Source organism: Nesoenas mayeri (genome assembly GCF_963082525.1).
Source record: "Nesoenas mayeri genome assembly, chromosome: 25".
NCBI lineage: Eukaryota > Metazoa > Chordata > Aves > Columbiformes > Columbidae > Nesoenas > Nesoenas mayeri.
In genome coordinates this window covers 1,387,290-1,404,900 of record NC_137549.1, presented here as the reverse complement: position 1 = coordinate 1,404,900, position 17,611 = coordinate 1,387,290, and the positions used below count along the sequence as shown (strand labels likewise).

At 55.1% G+C, this 17,611-nt stretch overlaps 1 protein-coding gene across 3 annotated transcripts in view; it reads left to right on the top strand.

Moving 5' to 3' along the window:
- Window positions 1-406: 406 nt before the first annotated feature.
- The window catches only part of PIP5K1C (phosphatidylinositol-4-phosphate 5-kinase type 1 gamma), a 47,140-nt gene continuing 29,935 nt past the window's right edge, over window positions 407-17,611 (top strand). For all 3 annotated transcript variants that reach the window (XM_080359518.1, XM_080359520.1, XM_080359519.1), the window contains exon 1: window positions 407-595. In XM_080359518.1, coding sequence (XP_080215644.1) covers window positions 496-595 — 100 coding nt within the window. In that variant the 5' untranslated portion in view covers window positions 407-495. The remainder of the gene's footprint in view (window positions 596-17,611) is intronic.

Sequence of the window (17,611 nt, the reverse complement as noted above, 5' to 3'; positions counted from 1 at the left end):
CGCTGCCATGGCGACCGGCGGGCCCCGCCCCCCCCGCTGCCATGGCGACTGGCGGGCCCCGCCCCCGCTGCCATGGCGACCGGCGGGCCCCGCCCCCGCGCTGCCTCCCGCCCGCTCGGGAGGATGCGAGCGCTGGGAAATGGTTTTTCTCTCCGCCGCTCTACGGCGCACGAGGCCCCGTCCCTCTGCGCGCGCCCTCCAGCCGGGCCCGGCCCGGGCCCACAGCCCGCGGGCTATCGCGACAGCCCACCCCCGAGTCGGGACTAACTCCGGCGGAAGGGGACCACCCAACTTCCGGCGCTGGCTGCGGTCCTTTCCGCCCTGCGCCGCTGGGGCGTGTCTAGCCGCGGCACCTCCCGCACTCTATGGTCCCCGCTGTTCCCAGTCTCCTCAGCGGCGGCGGCCGGAGCCGGGAGGAGCGCGGCGGCGGCGGCGGCAGCGGGTGCGGGCCTGCCCTGCCCCGGGCCTGCCCTGCCCGCGGCCTTCGCGGTGGCCATGGAGCTGGAGGTGCCCGAGGAGGCGGAAGGCTCGGCCGTGGCGGGTGCCGGTGCCATCACCCCGGAGGCCGGCGTGGGGGGACTGGACGCGGCAGGAGGTAACGCGCTGCGAGCACCGGGCGGCCGGTACCCTCGGCCGGGCTCCCCGGCGTGTTTCCCCGCGTGTCGCCGTCCCCGCGAGGGGCCGCTCCTGCCGGTTGTCCCGGAATGTGTGTCTCCGTGTCCCGTCCCCTCCCGACCCGGGAGTGGTTTAGCCCGACTGCACCCCGCGGGGGGTCAGAGTGGTACCTCCCGGCCGGGCCCCCCGCATTGTGCCCCGTATCCCCTGGGGAGCTCGGGATGGTTCAGTCCAGGCCCCCCCGGGACGCCGCGTGGTTCCGTCCAACGGCCGCTCCAGCCCCGCGGCCCCGCAATGGTTCCGCCCCTCGGCCCGGGACCCCCGGGGGCTGCGGGGCCGGCCGGGCTGGGGCTGCCCCGCGTCCCCCGGGCTGTGCCGGCCGCTGCCTGCTGGGGAGGGGCAGCTGCGACCGCCGGAGCAACGCGCAGGGCACGGGCCGGCCCGCCCCGCTCCGGGGCTTCTCCCCGCGGGCAGCAGAACCCCGTGCCCGGCTGGCGAGCGGGACCCCGGGCCGCGTTCCTCCCGCTCCTCCCCGGGACGGGCCTCTCAGGAGGGGCTGGAGCGGCCGTTTTCCCGAGGCGTGAAGGGTCTTGTCCTGCTGTGGCAGCCGGGGAGCTGCTGCGGCCCCATCGCTCCCGCCCGCGGGGCCCCCGGCAGCGGCCGGACGGGTGAGCCGGTTTGCAGAGGCAGGAGCCAGCCCGAGCCTCAGGCCGCCCTTCCCGAGCCTGGCGGCGACAGCGAGTGATTCGGGTCCCGTGCTCGGCAGGATCAGAGACGTGGGGCTGTGCGGGTGCGCCTGCTTCTGCTGCCTAATAATTTATAGTTCATTAACAACCTCAACATTGCTGGCTTTAGTTTTGCACATGATCATGCAGCCCCGCTCTGTTGTTGGGTTGACGACGTTCCTTCGTGGGGCTGACGTGTAGCTCCGAGCCTGGGGTTTATCCAGAGCCTGTGCAAGGTGACCAGGTTTTGGTTGCGTTGTGACAGCATCTCCCTCTCTTCAGGCCTTTAAATGATGATCCTTAGGTCTTTTAAAAACCAACAAATTCCAGCTGAAGCTGCGATTATTGTAGAGATGTCATCCGTGTTGAGTGGGGCTGGATGTAAGGTGATTTTTGGTCAGGTGCTGAGATTTAGGCAGTGCTGAGCTGCCTCCAGCCTGTCTGCCGTGGTGCTGCGAGCGGTCGGAGGGGCTGCCTGGGCGCACCTTGCCTTTCCGAGGCTGCTCCTGGCGCTCCCCACACACTGCTCCATCTATTTTTCGGGAGCCTGCTCCCAGCACGCTGTGCTACAGCTTGTGCTGCGTTCATCCTTCTGATTTCTCTGTCACCTTTCCCTGTTTTGGAGAGGGCAGAGGGTTGTTGCTCAGGACCAGACAAGTTCTCTGTGGGGACTGTCTCTGGAGGATTTAAGCACACAGTGTGTGTTTCTCTACCTGTTGCAAGTAAATCTGAATTTGTGAACCTGTTGGCTGTCTTACCTTGTGCTGATAGTAAAAAAGATGAAACGGAGCCAGTAATCTCACCGATGCTTTGATTTTTTCGAGTCACGTTGCTTACTCCTCGTTTGGGTAGAGTCCAAATTGTGTCACTCGGCCTCAGCTGCGCTTGTAACTGGAGCTCCCAGGAGGGCTGGGGACAAGGTGCTTGGCAGCTAATGAGCGTTTTCTGGAAGAGAACAGAACCAGGGGGGACTGGAGGCGGCTCTCAGGGGCTGCAGGCAGAGGTGCGGCTGGGGCTGGGCGGTGGTGGGGGCTGTGCCGGGGCGCGCGGTTGGGACCGCGGCCGCCGGAGCGGGGTGACGTGCTCTCCGGCCCCGCTCGCAGCAGATGGGAACACCGCGCGCCACAGCGATGCGCCCGGCAGCAGAAGGGGGTTGTGCTGAACACCGTCCTGTTTTGTTGACTGTTTCAAAGCCGACGGCAACAAATCCAATTCAGCGTGCACAACATCGGTGCTTTTGCTGTTTGGAGCAGCGGTGGAGGTGAAGTGCTCGTGACCACCTGTACACGTGCCTTGTGCCGCTCACTGTAGCGCTCGTGCTGTTGGTGAAGAATTACCAGTGTAGGCCAGGTCTGCTCCCAGCTCTCTGCAGAGAGCAAGGCTGGCGCTGCGCTGGGCTCCGACTGAGCACACACGATGGGGTTAATCCAGACTGTGGGTCGAGTCAGCAAAGACCTTCCCCAAGCGCTCAGTAAATATCAAGAGGGGGGCTGGTTTATCTGGTACAGGAATAAAACTGGATGGAGGCGAAGGGCTGGAAGTCGGGGAAACCTTGACAGGAGGTTGACTTGGGGCACGGAGCATCTTCTGAAGGGAGAACACCCCACTGAGTGCCAGCAGCTGGGCTCGTGTGTAAACACAGAGGCCCAATTCATCCCTTTGTGAGAACCCAGATTTGAGGTTTTTAGAAGTGTTGTAACCACTGTGGCTGAAAAGGGAGTTTCAAAATCTGATGGGTATCTGTGGCTTCCGTGCCTCCTCCAGAACCCGCGGCTTCTCGCCCTGGGAGGGGCCCACAGGGTGTCGGGACTTTGCTGGATGCGGCAGCGCTGCTGGGACCATGTGCGGGTGACGGATGAGCTCCGGAATCCTTCAACCCGGGCTGCCCCGGCCCCGGGAACAGCTGGGTGAGGACGGAGCCTCGACACAGGGTCTGGAAACTCCTTTTATCCAAGGGGACTCAGGTTGTTGGAGAGCTGTCGGTACGAAGCTGATAGCAGAGCTGGTCTCCACCGTCTCCTGGCAAAGGTGGAAATTCTCAGCCCGACGGGGAAGTAGGGTTGATATCCGATTTATTTCTGTTTCTCACCTCTGCTGCTCTGTGGGTTGCAGCGTGCCTAGCGTTTGGGGGCAGAAGCCTCCAAGGTGTTCTTCAGGGGTTGGTTCCTCTGCTCTAGGGAGCTGAAATGATTTTACAAGTATTCCTGCTCGCGTTCCACAGTAGTCTGGCTGTAGGCAGCGCTGGGGCCGGCACGGCAGAGCTCCCGGCCGTGCCCCGTGCTACTGGCGCTGGTGGGGACCCCTGCACGGCACCCGGAGAGCGCGGCCTGCGACAGCCGGAGAACCGTACTGCAGCTCTTCCCTCCTTGCAACGATAACTTTGAAGTGACTTTTGAAGGGCTGCTGGAAGCGATTTTTTTCAATGAGCAAATTAGAGATAAGAGAAGAATTCCAGCCCGTGGGGCACAAGCAGTTCAATCCATACCAACGTGATGAAGAGGGAAATTGGAGAGTGCTTATCAGCTTGAGGAAAAATCAAATATAAACATCATCCCCAGCATGATTATGGTTCACAGCTTAGTTGGATGTCACATGCCTCTTTCTCGTGAAATGGTGCTGGCGAGGATGATGACAGAGGGAGTCAGCCAGGCAAAAACAGGCAGAAAAACACCCTGTGCCTTGAACTTTTACAGACCCTACAGTTACTTCACAGTCAATAAGTCACAGCTCAGCTGCAGGGAAGGAAGAAGGCAATGAAAATAGAATTCAGGCTGCTCTGGTAAATTAATTATCCTTTAAGATGTGAGTTGGCTGGAAACAAATAGGGAAGCTGGAATTCAGGGGCCTGGGAGCTGCGAAAGGCAATATTTGTACAGTCCTGCGCTGCCGAAGGATGCTCAGCCCTCCTGGATCGGTATCAGGACAGACTGGAGAATGAATCTCTGAGAACCCAGGACGAAGAATGATTAATTTAATTTTCATTAACTAGCATTTGGCATTGACCTGTATGTAATATCCCGTTACGCCACTGCTGGATCTGCGGCTGGCAGAGCTGCCGCTGCCGTGTCCCTGTGGGGAGCTGGCGGGGCCTCTCCAGCAAGAATCCTCGGGAGAGACCCGGGTGGGTGTAGTGTGAGCAGCAGATAATTTGGGAATGATTACTGAAGTCATTCACTGACATGACCATTATCAGCTCTCGCCAGATGCACCATTTATTAAATATGATATTCCGATATAAGGTGGCTGCAGCTTGAAAAGCAGCAGCAGGAATTCCAGTATTGACTTTCTTCATGAACACGGCTTTCCATCGCAGCTGCTCGGGTCCAGAAACAGGTCTGTGCAGAGAGCCCTTCTCCTCGCATGCCGCTCGCATCTTGGTCGCGTTTGATTATTGCTGTTCACCTTTTCAGGCTGCCAAGCGTATTCCTATAGACCAGGATTAATCCATAGAGGCCTGGCAGGCGCTTCGCTCCAGCGTGGATGCGGCACTTGCGTGTGCTCTGGGACCTCACGGGCACCAGATCAGTTCCCTCTGTGCCTATGGGAACCGCAGGCGTTACGTGAACATCGTGAACTTGCGACTCACGAGTCGGAAACCATCGCGTCTCTTGCACCGCGCTGGGGGTGTCGGCAGCGGAGCTGAAGGGGGAAGCGTTTGCTGGCACAGCACAGAGAGGTGGGCTGCGTCTGGGTGGCAGCGCCGGACCCTGGGCAGGATCGTCCCGGGGACGCGCTGGTCGTGTTGCTGGCGGGAGATGCTGCAATGGCAGCATGGCTGCAGGAAAGGGGGAGCGGAGCGGGCTGTGTCTGCATGGACAGCGTGGTCCCGGGGCGCTGGCGGGAGCCGTGGGGTTTGGAGCAGGCTGCAGGTTTTGTGCATGATCTCCAGACCTTGCAAAGTTTAAAGCGGCGGCCTCGGCACCTCCTTTTCTTGAAGACACATGTGCAAGGAGAGTTGTGACTCTGTATGTTTGAATGCATAAATGGCAGCAGAACAGTAGAAGAAGCCCTAAGTGGAGTTTGTTGTTTTCCATTAAGTCTTTCCAGGTCTCTAATCAAAATTTCTGATAGTCCCCTTTAAATTTAATTTGCTTAATAACCCGGTTGTTGCTGTCCTTCAGGTATCTGCCAAGATGTCTCCTTCCAGGCCTGCAGGCTGGATTGCCTGGTGACAGAATTTCTCAGTCATGTCGGGCTGGGTGTCTGCGATCACGTCTGTAGGGCCGGGCAGGAGCTATTTGTAAAGCATTATTTGGGTGCAAAGCCCTAGTTGTTTGGTGTGGATTCCCAATAAGTAGCTACTATTGGGGCAATACCTCTGAGTGGTATTTCACTACTTCTAAGTCCATCTTGCTGCTGCAGAAACTCAAAGGAGCAAAATATTGTCATTTTCTATAAGTCTTGGGCAGAGCAGAATCTCTGGCGCAAGGACCCTCTCTGCATTTGCTGCCCATCAATGGACTGCGAACAAAAGGCTGTTTAATGCTGAAAGGAAACAACAAAAGCACAAGAAAGAAGAGGATCATTTAAACAACCCAAGTGGCGACCAGTGCGAAGTGAGTTTTGTCTTTCTGGGGAAGCCTCTGCTGCCTTTCCTGCCCTCCAGCTCCAATCTGGGTGACGCTAAAGGGCAGCGTGGCCTCGCCGAGCAGCCCTCCAAGAGCCAAGGATAATACGGTCGTGTTGGGCTTTTTCCTTCTTTAGGTAGGTCTCAGAAACACCCTGTTCCTAAGCACCCAGGCGCTTGTTTGTGCGAGTCGCAGTGTTGCCAGTAGCTGAGTTAACCTCAGGACTTTCTCGGAAACGTGTTCTGTAATTAAAAAGCTAAAAGTGATAGGAGCAGCTTTTCTGTCACTTTGTCTCTTCTCACCCACATGTTTGAACAGAAAATGCTGTCAACCCCTAATTAAGTGTTGTCTTCTTCCATCGCGCGTTCTTGTGGCTTCCCCAGCGTACGTGTGGGTTTCCACACTGGTTTGTGGTGCGGAACCCGGGCTGAGTCAGAGCACATGGGGAGATCTGGCGGCTTCAACGTGTTCAGCTGCCCCAGTGCTCGCGGCCCGTCCGGTGTCACTGGGAACCGCGGCTGGTTTCATCATCTCACAGCTCTGGGAGAGCCCGCGGGTCTCTTACCCTGTGAGCTGCTCCCTTGCCTTTTCTCTGAATGCTGTAAAATCACTGCTCTTCCCTAATTCTGTTCAAAAAATACAAACGCAGATGACAAGAGAGTTGGTTTCTAGTGCAAAGGATTCTCTTATTTACTGTGACACAGAAAAAGGCTGAAATGATTGAAATGTGAAGAACAGCCGTGTGGTGTGCGTTTTTTTAAATTGTTTATTTAGTGTGGAGATTGCGTATTCTGTACAGTTGGCAAATTAATGTTAGAAGAGCTGTCCCTCTGCATAATTGCACAGCTTTGCAGACATTACATCTGGAGCTGCAGAAAACCAACCTTGCAATGTCAAGTCACTGCCTGTACGGTTTGCGGTTGGTGTGAGGGGTGCAAAGGCTTTGCACGCTCACCGAGGGGGCACAGTCCTCGTCTCCTCTGTAATTAGCAAAATCTGTGTGTTCTCTTTGCAGAAATTGTCTATTGGAGAGGGTGGGGAAGACTAAAGAGAAGCTGGAAACCAGCTGCTTTGGCACCTCCGTGGTTGCACAGTCCAGAGGGGAAGGGCCGGTGTTCGTGGGTCCGGCAGAGGAAACGGGGTGACATGGGCCGGGGTTTATCACCAGACCAACCAGGGCAGATACACTGCTGCTTCTGAAAGGGCTGGAGATCAGCTGGGCATGGGAACACGGCACACAACGAACTCGTGTCTTTGTTCTGTGTGAAACAGCTCGGTCTCCTGAACTGGGAGGAATTAACGGATTACAAGACGAGGGCAGCTTTGCCTCGTTTGTGGTCATTAAAGTGTGGCGGCGCGCTGTTGGGACGGCACCGTCGGTGACACGGGGAGCTTGGTACCGGCCAAACTCCAAGCAGCTCAAACTCCGCTTTTCGTTTTACTGCGCAACATTAAATCTCTCCCAGCCGCGCAGGGGAATGATGGTGAATTCGGCTTGTGCCTCGTGCTGCCGCTGCTACGGCTTCGCTGCCGCTGGTTTCTGCGTCTGCGGCGGTCCCAGCGGTGCCTGCGGGAGCTGTTGCTGAGCAATGCTCTCACGTGGGCCTTGGTGGCTCCTGCAAAATGCCTTCGAGGGCAACACGACTGGTGAAGGGACTTGAGCACAAGACCTATGGGGAGAGGCTGAGGGAGCTGGGCTTGTTTAGTCTGGAGAAGAGGAGGCTCAGAGCTGAGCTCAGCACTCTCTGTAACTACCTGAAGGGAAGTTGGGGATTGGTCTCTTCTCCCAGGCATCAGCAATAGGACAAGGGGCCATGGGCTTCAACTCTACCAGAGGAGATTTAGGCTGGATATTAGGAAGAAATTCTTTACAGAGAGAGTGGTCAGGCATTGGAATGGCTGCCCAGGGAGGTGCTGGACTCACCGTCCCTGGAGGTTTTTAAAGTGAGGTTGGACATGGCACTTAGTGCCATGATCTAGTAAACAGACTAGAGTTGGACCAAGGGTTGGACTCGATGATCTCTGAGGTCTTTTCCAACCCAGTCGATTCTGTGATGTAGTCAGAGTGGTTAATAACTTCATTTAAACTTGGTGGAGGTTTCACCGATGAAGCTCCGTCAAACTCCTGACTCTTCAAATTCAGATTCTCTGTGTTCCTGTACCATGGGAGATGCCTCTGAATTTCTTCTCCACAAGATGTGGGAGCAATTCAGCCTCAGCCAGCACCGAGCTCCCAGGAAGGCTGAGCCGCGGAGGGGAGTGCTGGGCTGGGAGCCAGTCGAGTCCCTACTCTTTTGCGGAATTTAGTAATTCGAAGTAATTCCCCAGCTGTTCCATGTGTTTTTCCATAGGAGGCACAGAGATCTGCTGCTTTGGAGGCCAGGTAGCTGATTTCACACAGTTGTTTGGCAGGGCTGACGCTGGAAACTTGTCCTTAACGTAACTCAAGCTCTGGCCACGTTGGGATGCTGCTCTTCAAAATGGGTGTCTGGACTGTGTCATAACCTGCTGGCGACCTGGTTGTGATTCTGCAAGAGTAGAATTATTCAGGATTATTTTGACGTTTCATTCGACGCCTGGCGAGATGTTGTTTAAATTGCCGGGTATAGTTTTTTCTTCCCCTTGCAGTTTGCCATTCTCGGTTGCTGCTTTATGTTCCGTCACCCCAGGGGAGCTGAGGGCCGGATCTCCAGTGACAGCCTGGGGAAGCACAACCCCATGGACTTGAGGACTAGCATGAAAAACGCCCGTGATCTCCATTAAAGGAGCATCATTCGCAAAGTCGGGCTCTCCTGAGTTCAAGCTTGATGCACAAACTCATTTTGTGCCACCCTGGGTGCTCTCCAGCTGTGGGGTGTCCAGCTGTGGGGTGTCCAGCTGTGCACTGTCCAGCTGTGGGGTGTCCAGCTGTGCACTGTCCAGCTGAGCAGTGTTGTCATGCTCAGCCCCACGTGGGGCAAGAGGGATGGGAGGAATGAGGCGGGGAGAATAAAAGCAATGCTGCCTTATATTTAAAACAGGAGTCATGTCGGTTGTCTTAACCTGCTCTCCCTCTTCCCCTTCCTGTGGGGCGGGAGGGCGGTGGGACCACCTTCCCTTTGCTGCTTTGGAGCGCTTTGTGGTCTTGGTAGGCTTTGCTACTAGTTCATTACCCAGAAAAATCTCCTCAGCAGTGTTGTTTCTGTGCGTGAAATGAATGGCTTCTAGGTGTTCCCACTTGTTTTTTATGTCCTGATTAGTGTGGGGAGCTGATTTTGTTTGAGGGGCAGGTTAACGGCATCCTCTGAGCTCTTGGGTATCCCCTTGGTGTTTCCGCGGTTCAGCCGGGTCAGCAGCGCCGCCGCAGAGCTGCCGCGGTTACTGCGCGAGTACCCGTGCGAACACCCGTCAGTGCGGGTCCTTTCTCTGCCTACAGCCCAGGTCAGGGGCCGCCTTGGATCTTCATTTTGCACTCACGGCTGAACAAGCTCAGGGAATTAAGGCCACTTTGTGCCCATCCCAGCACCTCGAGCATCGGGAGCGGTTTTGGTTGGTACGGCTCCCAGAGGGTTTGGGAGAAACAGTTCAGAAATATTTTTATGTAGTTGACAATTTGAAGAGATAGGGTGAAACCGCGTGTCAGACGGAGCCGCCGGCAGCGGCACGTCCAGCGGCACGTCCAGCGGCACGTCCTGCCGCGCCGGCACGGCTGGTGAGGTCTGGTGGGTTACGGTCGCTGAGATGAGACGCGGCTGGTTTTCTGCTCTTGGAACCCACTCAGTCTCGTTACCGCTTTGTCCAAAGTGAGTCAGATTCTGGCAGCCCAGCTTCGGTGGAGTCGTCTCTGACGACCATTGATTTTACTTGAGGTCCCGAAGATCTGAGGGGTTGAATAAAAACCTTCGGGCCCGGTGTGCGGGGCCTGGCGAGGCTGGTGTAAAGAGGCCTAGCAACACAAGTTTCCAGCCCAGAGCTGGGGAGCTGAAGTTCCTGCTGGCTTTGCAACACGGGTAGAGAGGCAGAAGTGATGGTACTTTGCTAACCACTCTAAAAAATAAAAAAAACAGGGAAAATTTGCCCGTCTTAATGCTCACTTGTCGTGTCTGGCGCTTTCTGTGGCCTGGGCAGTAGTGGAAGCAAGGTCTTTTCAAAGCCTCTAGTGCGAGCAGGACACAGCGGCTGGTGGCAGATGCTGCGGAGGTTTTCTTTCTATAGTCTCTCCGCACATCTGATGGACCAAACTTCATGGTTTTTCCAAGGCAAAGCTGTCCGTGCTGCGCTGTCTGGGGAGGCAGCTGGCTGAGTCACCGTGTGCCTGCAGGCGCCTTCCTGGACGCTGCGCGATGGCACCTCCCGTCGCTCCATTTCGATGCCGACGTGCATCTCGGTTCTCCTGTTCCCCGTTGCGCGGCTCCCGCCGGTGCAGCCGCCGCGGCGCGTGCTGACGGTGGCGCCGTGCGCGCCCCGCGCTGCGAGGGGGCAGGCGCCGCACCCGAAACCGCTCGTCTGCTCTTCAAATGTTGCTTTGAAATGGGTGTTGTCTTAAAAATGACGGTTTTCCTTGCTGTGTGTGTTGGGTGCCGCTCTCGCCATCTGTCTGGGTATGTGTTGGTGGGGGCAGCGTACAAATAGCAGAGAGTTTGCTGGCAGAAATGCAAACTATAGATGTGAAGCAGCCCCCAACTTCGGAGGCAGCGGAAAATGCCACCGTGTTGAAGCCGTGCTTGTCAGCGGTAAATGCCGCGCTCTCCAGGCAAACACTTGCTCAGGTGGGATCCAGAAATAAGGCAACGTTTTTAAGTTTGGCCTAACAGGTGGTGATTATTTGTGGGTTTAAATAGCACATGTTACAGGGTAATTTCTGTGTTGGGAAGGACTGTTTGTTCAGTGAGCAGAACTGAGATCTGGAAGGCTAACAATTGCCTTTGCTTAATTTACTACTGGTTTTTTTTTACATTATTCTAACTTCTGTTACCAGATAATTAAGACTTTTGTTGTGGGTGCATATTGTGCTGCATTTTGTAGCTTTTGATACGCGTACTGGGGGTTTGTTTTAATTCCAGGATACTTCTCAAACCAGCTTAAATTCGTTTTGCTGGGAGGGGAGGAATGACAGTCTGTCTTCACCTTGGTCTCAGAGCGCTGGATGTTTGTTTTCACATCAGTGTTAAGCAGGAATCCTGCTGGATTAACTATCTAGGACGCTCTTTCTCAAAAGAGGCCTCTAGACTGATTGTGCCAGAAAATGCGTATTAAAGAAAATGAGAAACTGAAGGAGTGAACATCCTGAAACTGCTAATTGCTCCTGCAGCTGCTTCATGGACCGGCCCAATGTGTTTCCTATGGATAATTGCAGTTTTCACTTGCAGAAAGCCTCCAAGTCCTGATAAATGTGGATCTGTCTTGAAAGTGAAGCAGAAAGGCTGTGTACTTCATCAGGTTATATTTCAATTAAAGACAGCAACCGCCTTATCTGTTTCACTTTGCTGTAATAAGCCGGGTTGCCCATCGTACCCAGATGAAGAGCTGGCCAATATAGGCTGGTATTAAATTGGTGAAATGCAAATAGCGGGCTGCTTGTCGGGATGCTGTGGTAATTTGGGAGAAGCTTCATTAATACGTGCAGTCTCTGGTTTTGTATTGGTAGGATGCAATGCATGAGCATCCATGGGGTATCTGGGATTTCAGGTTTATATGGATCTCAGAGGTGCTGTGGCTTCCCCAGCCCCTGTGTTTTAAAGCACAAACGTTAGTTTTGTTTTGGAACTCTTTTGTGAACTGCAAACCAGGAGTTCAAGAAGGCTGGGAGTGACCAGCACGAAGAGCAAACTGTGCCCGAGAGGATCGAGACGGGTTTATACGGCGTCTGAAGAAAGGAAATGTAAATGCAAGTTTTTCTGTGGTGGGGTGAAGAACAACTTCATCTGTAAGGGTGAGGTGGGGTGAAAATAACTTAATCCAAGGCCTGCAGGAAGGAGGGATAAGACAGGCCTGGATGGCAGCTGCTCACCCAGAGGAAAAGGGAATGTTACTGACACAAGTGGCAAGTGCTGCCTGTTTCCTAATGCTTTCTGTTAGGGCACCTTTTGGTTACTTTGACTTGCCCAGATAATGGTCTCCAAACATCCTTTGCCATATGGTTGGCTTTTAAATTCTGGCAAAACCAATGCACCTGTTTTGGTGAAGAGGAAGGTGAGAAGTTTCTCCCCATCCGGAGCTGTGGAGCGCTCAGGTCCGGCGTTCTGCGTCCTCACGCCTGCCTTGTCCTCTTCCCGTGGAAAGCTGCAATGCCCAGCCGCTCTAACCCTCCGACTTCCACATTGCCGCGGTTTGTAAAAATAACCTGTTCATTAAACCCCCCTGGCCCCACCGGTGAGGCCGCGGGAGCCGCGCTGGGTGGTGGGTGCAGATCTACAGGCTTGAGCCATCTGGAAGAAGATTGCTGGGTTGGGAGCCAGGAGATGCAGAGTTTAAGCCCCGGGAGCTCCCATGTCGGCCCTGTGTATGGTATATTCCCCTGCGAGAGCTGTTGCGTGTCTTTTGGCCAGTGGTACCACATACTTGTGTCTCTTCCACCCCAAAAGACACGTCACAAAACAGAGAGGTCGGGGCTGGGAGGGGACACGTGAGCGAGGGGCTGGAGATGCTTTCCAGAGGACACGAGTGACGAGTGCGTGCCTGGCCCTGGTTTCTCTCTCTCTGCAGACACAGCTGCCGGTAGTCCCGTCCCTGCCCCTTCGCCAGCCGGCAGCAGCGTCAGTTTGGCTGTTCCGGCCTCATAGCGTTGCGGTTCAGGGGAACGACTGAATTTCTGGTTTCATTGAAGTCTTAGCAAACAGTATTAAAGATCCTGTGAGATTCTTCTTCGTAGTTCAGAAATGGCAGACTAAAGTTCACTAGATGCTGCCGTCTTTTATTATTATAGAATCACTTCGGTTGGAAGAAACCCTCAGGATCATCATGTCCAACCATAACCTAACCTTACTTTATTCTATACCTGTTCTTCACAGGGCATCCCCAGATTTTCCATGTTGACTAAAGCCCTGAGGAGGTTCAGGAGTTAAGCTGTTGATGGTTCAGGACTCTGGTTTAGGACCTGCGAGCCCAGAAGTTGTTCCCAGTTGCACCTCAACGCAGGTGGATGAGCCGCGTGTCCAGCAGCCCGAGCTCTTCCCGAGACGCTTTGCAGCCCGATGGCTCCAGCTGGAGCTCTGTGTTTAACGAATGCCTTTCGTTACCGCAGCTCTGAGACCCACAGCCCCGGAGCTGGGGGAAGCACAGACCCAGCTGGCTGGGGTTCAGCTCCACGCTCGCTTGGGTTACCTCTCCTAATGACAGTCTGCTGTCAAACGTGTCCTAGAAACCACAAAATCACCTCGGAAAGACCTTGTCCGCTCCTATATCCCGTGCAAGGGTGGGATACAAAGGGTAAGCGTAACGCTTGCCCAGTGAACAACACAGCAGTGACCGTGCTCTCTGTTCTTGTGAATCCCAAACTGAGCTGCTGCTCGCACGGGGAATTGTGGCTGAACTGGGAAAACAGCACCAGGAATCAGGAGTGTCCCCAGCCCGCGGGAGTTTGGGGTAACCAGCGCCTCGGTTCTGCTTGTGCAGCGCTGCGGGAGCCCAAGTGCTTTATTGGATTTTGCTTCTTGTTCTTTCACATCTTTAGTTTGGACATGTACCTGGAGCAAAGCTTGTTCCCAAATGAGTAAATAAATGGACATAGCTGCACTTGGTTTAGTAGAAGTAATAAATGCCTGACTCAGGCTCCGAGTGGAAATCCTTCCGACGGGGCTGGAGAAGCTGCTTTGCTGACCTGCCCTGCGAGCGTCGGCCGGTCAGTGTCCTGCAGCTCCCGGTCCCGGGGCAGGGGTGCTCGTCCATCCTCAGCAGTGCGGTGTTGCTGAAGCACCTTGCAGCCCAGCACAGGCACCAGCTCGTCTCCCGCCGTCTACCGGTGTCTCACCTGTGTGTATTTCCTCCCAAGAGCTCTAGAACTGTTGTTAAAAAGGTCATTAGTTTGTAGTGGCTGAGTCGCTGTTTGCCGTGCTACAGCTGGGATCCCAGGGAGGGAAGAGGCTACTTGCTGGACTTTGAGTTAGGAATTTGGCTGCACACTTCATCTTTTGAGCTTATTCTGCTATGACTTGTTTTGTTCCATCTGTTCAGGGGCTTTTGTTAGGGCAGAGCAGGAGCACCCGACCGAAATATTCTCGTGACGGAGAGTGGCTTTAACAAGGCTGGTGGGAAAAGACCGTGGTGGTGAGCGATAGTTTAAATGTATTCCCATCTGCAGGCCCCCATGCCTTGCGGCCACAGCTTTTGCCCTAAAGGTCCTTCCTCAGTCTCACAACATGGGTGTGTGGTCTGACCGGAGCTGCCCCTCGATGGAGGGGCTGGAGGTTTGGGACGCCCCTCAGGCTGGGGCAGAGGAGGTGCTGGCACCTCAGGGAGGGACAGGATCCGTCTGGAAGGGTTTGCAGCACCTGGGATGGAGCTGATAAGTGACAGGGCAGCTTGTTTATGGCCTCCCCAGATCCCTGGGCCCCATGAGCAGCACCAGCCAGTGCTGGGAGGACAGGTTGAGACTTGGGGTGTTCAGCTGGAGAAGAAAAGCTCTGGGGAGACCTTATTGTGGCCTTTCCGGACTTAAAAGGGGCTGATAAGAAAGATGGGGACATGTTTGAGCAGGGCCTGTTGTGACAGGACAAGGGGTGATGGTTTAAACTAAAGGAGGGAGATTCAGGCTGGACATGAGGAAGGAATTGTTGCCCTGAGGGTGGTGAGAGCCTGGCCCAGGTTGGCCGGAGAGGTGGTGGCTGAACCATCCCTGAGACATCCCAGGCCAGGCTGGACGGGGCTCTGAGCACCCTGAGCTGGTGAAGATGTCCCTGTCATGGCAGGGGGGGCACTGGGGGAGCTGGGAAGGTCCCTCCGACACAAACTATTCTATCTATTCTATGATTAAACGGAGTTTGCTCCTGAGGAGCTGGCTGGCCCCGCTGTGGCTGCTGTAGGGTTTGGCTGGGCTGTGTGGAATCGGTGGGTGCTGTGGCGAGGACAGTGAACACGCGGACGGGAGCAGCACACGGCAGCCGGAGCTGGTGTTCCGCCATCTGTGAGCTGGGCTGGTTCATTCTGAATGAGGCCGAGAAATCTCTGACCGCTTGGTGCCTTATGAGCTCAGGTGAGACACGCAGGCAGCTGGAGAGCTTGAATTTCTAGTCATTACAGCAGCAAAAGCTTCAGTTGATTTGCAAGTAGATGTCTTGAACAAAGATGGTCCACTTTCCCTATTATGTCTTTTAACTGCGTGTCTTTAGTGGGACCTTGAAAATTACATCTAAATTGTGTAGAAGTCGTGCTCCTCGAGGGCTGCACCACAGACCTGTGTTCTCAAAGCAGGTCCAGAAATTCAACCTGATGCTTTTGCCTTGACACCTGTGTTTGAAACAGGTCAAAGCTACAGGTGTCCCCCAGCCCCAGGTCCTGTCCCTGGTGGTGCGGTGCAGATCTGTTCGTACGTGTGCATGTTGCGGTGTTGTCAGCAGCACCCGTAGCAACCTAGAAGTGGTTGGTGAAGCAGAGTTTACTCAACCTGGTGCGAGCAGCCTCACAAAAGGACTTTATATCTGGTGACGCATGTTGTACGCAACCCCGTTCTGAAATCCCCTTTCAAGTCTTCAGTGTTTGAGCACCCCTGGAAAATCTCTGTCAAGCGACATTAGCAAGAGTGGAATTAAATCTTAGAGGATTTAGCCGAGCAGCTTTGGCGACGGAATAAATCAGGAAATACTGCGCTCATTAAAAATCCAGGTGCATCTCGAGGGGGCGGTGAAGGGTGCTGGTGAAGGGTGCTGGTGAAGGGTGCTCTGCAGGCAAAACAACCGCTTGCTGAGCTCCCTCAGTTATAAAACTGCACTTGTTGGGGTAACTTGTGTGTATCCCGGTGTTGTGGTAGGTGGTTATCGTGAAACTTCAGGTAGATTCCTTCACCTGATGTGACTGTAGTAATTGGACTTCAACACATCTTTTAGAAGAATGGAAAACTTGGGGAGCTGGGTATCTTTCTTGAGTTGTGTTCTTATATTTTTAAATATAATTTAGTCTGAGAATAATTTTTGACAGTGAGTGAGCCAAGCAAGCAAGCTCTCTGTCAAGGAACATCGATAGGAAGACACTTTATCGCTTCCACCATTTCAATGAGACCCGGCCCTCCTGGATCGGAGGTGCCGACGCGGTTCAGCTGCAGAGCTCCTGTGAGAAAGGGCTGAGGATCAAACCCGGGGCCGGTTTGTCGCTGTCTGCTGTAGCGGGCAGTCCGCCGCTCTCTGGGTCTGTGTGCTGCTCCTCCAAGCAGCGCAGCTGATGCCCTTGACTTGCCAGGGCAGGTCAGGATCCGTCCGAGGGACACGCGGCATTGTAAGGGGAGCAGAGCTGATGTGCGAAGGCACCACCTGCTCGCTCGTCAAAGGAGTTTTGCCCTCTCCCTGACAACACCCTGTGCTTGAGAACTTTTGGTGTGGCCCACAGTGAAGTTATCCTTTTCCAGCCCCCGATTGCCTGTCCCGTGCCTGTAAGCAGCCTTGCGGGTGTCCTCGCAGAGATGGCGAGTGGCAAAGGGAGCTGGCGAAGGGCAGATGGTGAAGAACCTTCAGCAGCGCTAATCCCTATCTGGCCGGGAGCTGCTGAGCTCTGCCGTTAAGCCTTGCGCAGCTAATGCACCGAGCCGTGCCGCACCACAGACTCGGTGACTTTGGGGCACAATCGCTGCTCTGACTCCAGCGCGCAGTGTGTAACCTCGGATTAGGCAGCTCGTGCTTCTCCCCCTTGTTAGTGGCGCTTGGGGAAGAGCAGAATGGAGGATGCTGCTGAGCGGCAGGTAGGACGGTGCTGAATCCCGCGTCTGGGCAGGAGCCGGCGGGCGGGGAGGTGGCAACGCTCACAAAACAAAGGCGGGAAGTGAATTCCAGACCAAGCCTTCGCAAAGCTGTCTCGTGCTACTCTGACCTGGGGTTGGGAAATGACTCTCTGGCGCCTTGTGGCAGCTGAGAACTCCATCTGAACACACTAAAGGAGTCCCAGGGGCTGCCTGGGCTCACGTGCTACACGCAGGTCCCCGATGTTTTTGTGACTAGAAAGGCAACAGCAGGTTCTCTGTTTTCCCGCTGCTGAGCTGCAGCTCTCCCCGCAGGCAGGAGATGCCCTGCTGAGTGGTGCTGGTGGGCCAGGACCCACTGGTAGGGGATGTGAAGCTCATCCTACCCCTGAGCAAAGGTAAGGGGCGCCTGGATGTTGCTCTAATCTTCTGGCTGATTGTGAGGAACGTGACTTCAAAGCCATTCAGCCTTCTACGCCCTCGCTGCAAATGGGCGTCGTGGTTTTACATGGTGCCACTGTGTTGGGTGTCGTCACGGGTTCAGAGAGCTGCTTCTGGCCTGGAGAGGTTCCGCTTCCTGCTTGCAGTGTTTGCTGCCTCTAATTAATCCTAATCAAGCTTGCTGTGAATTCTGCGTAGGTTGTAATAAAGAGAGCAGCCTGGGGCTGGGAAGCGGCTGGCGTCCCCACGCCATTGACCTTGGGAGCATCTTGCCCGTCTGCGCTGCCCCTGGGCAGGGGAGCGCTCGGACGTGCCGGGGAGCGTGTGGTGTTCACCGCCCAGCCTGCGGCCGCTCTGGAGGGGAGCGGGAACACTGTGTGCAGATAAGGCTGCACCTTTCC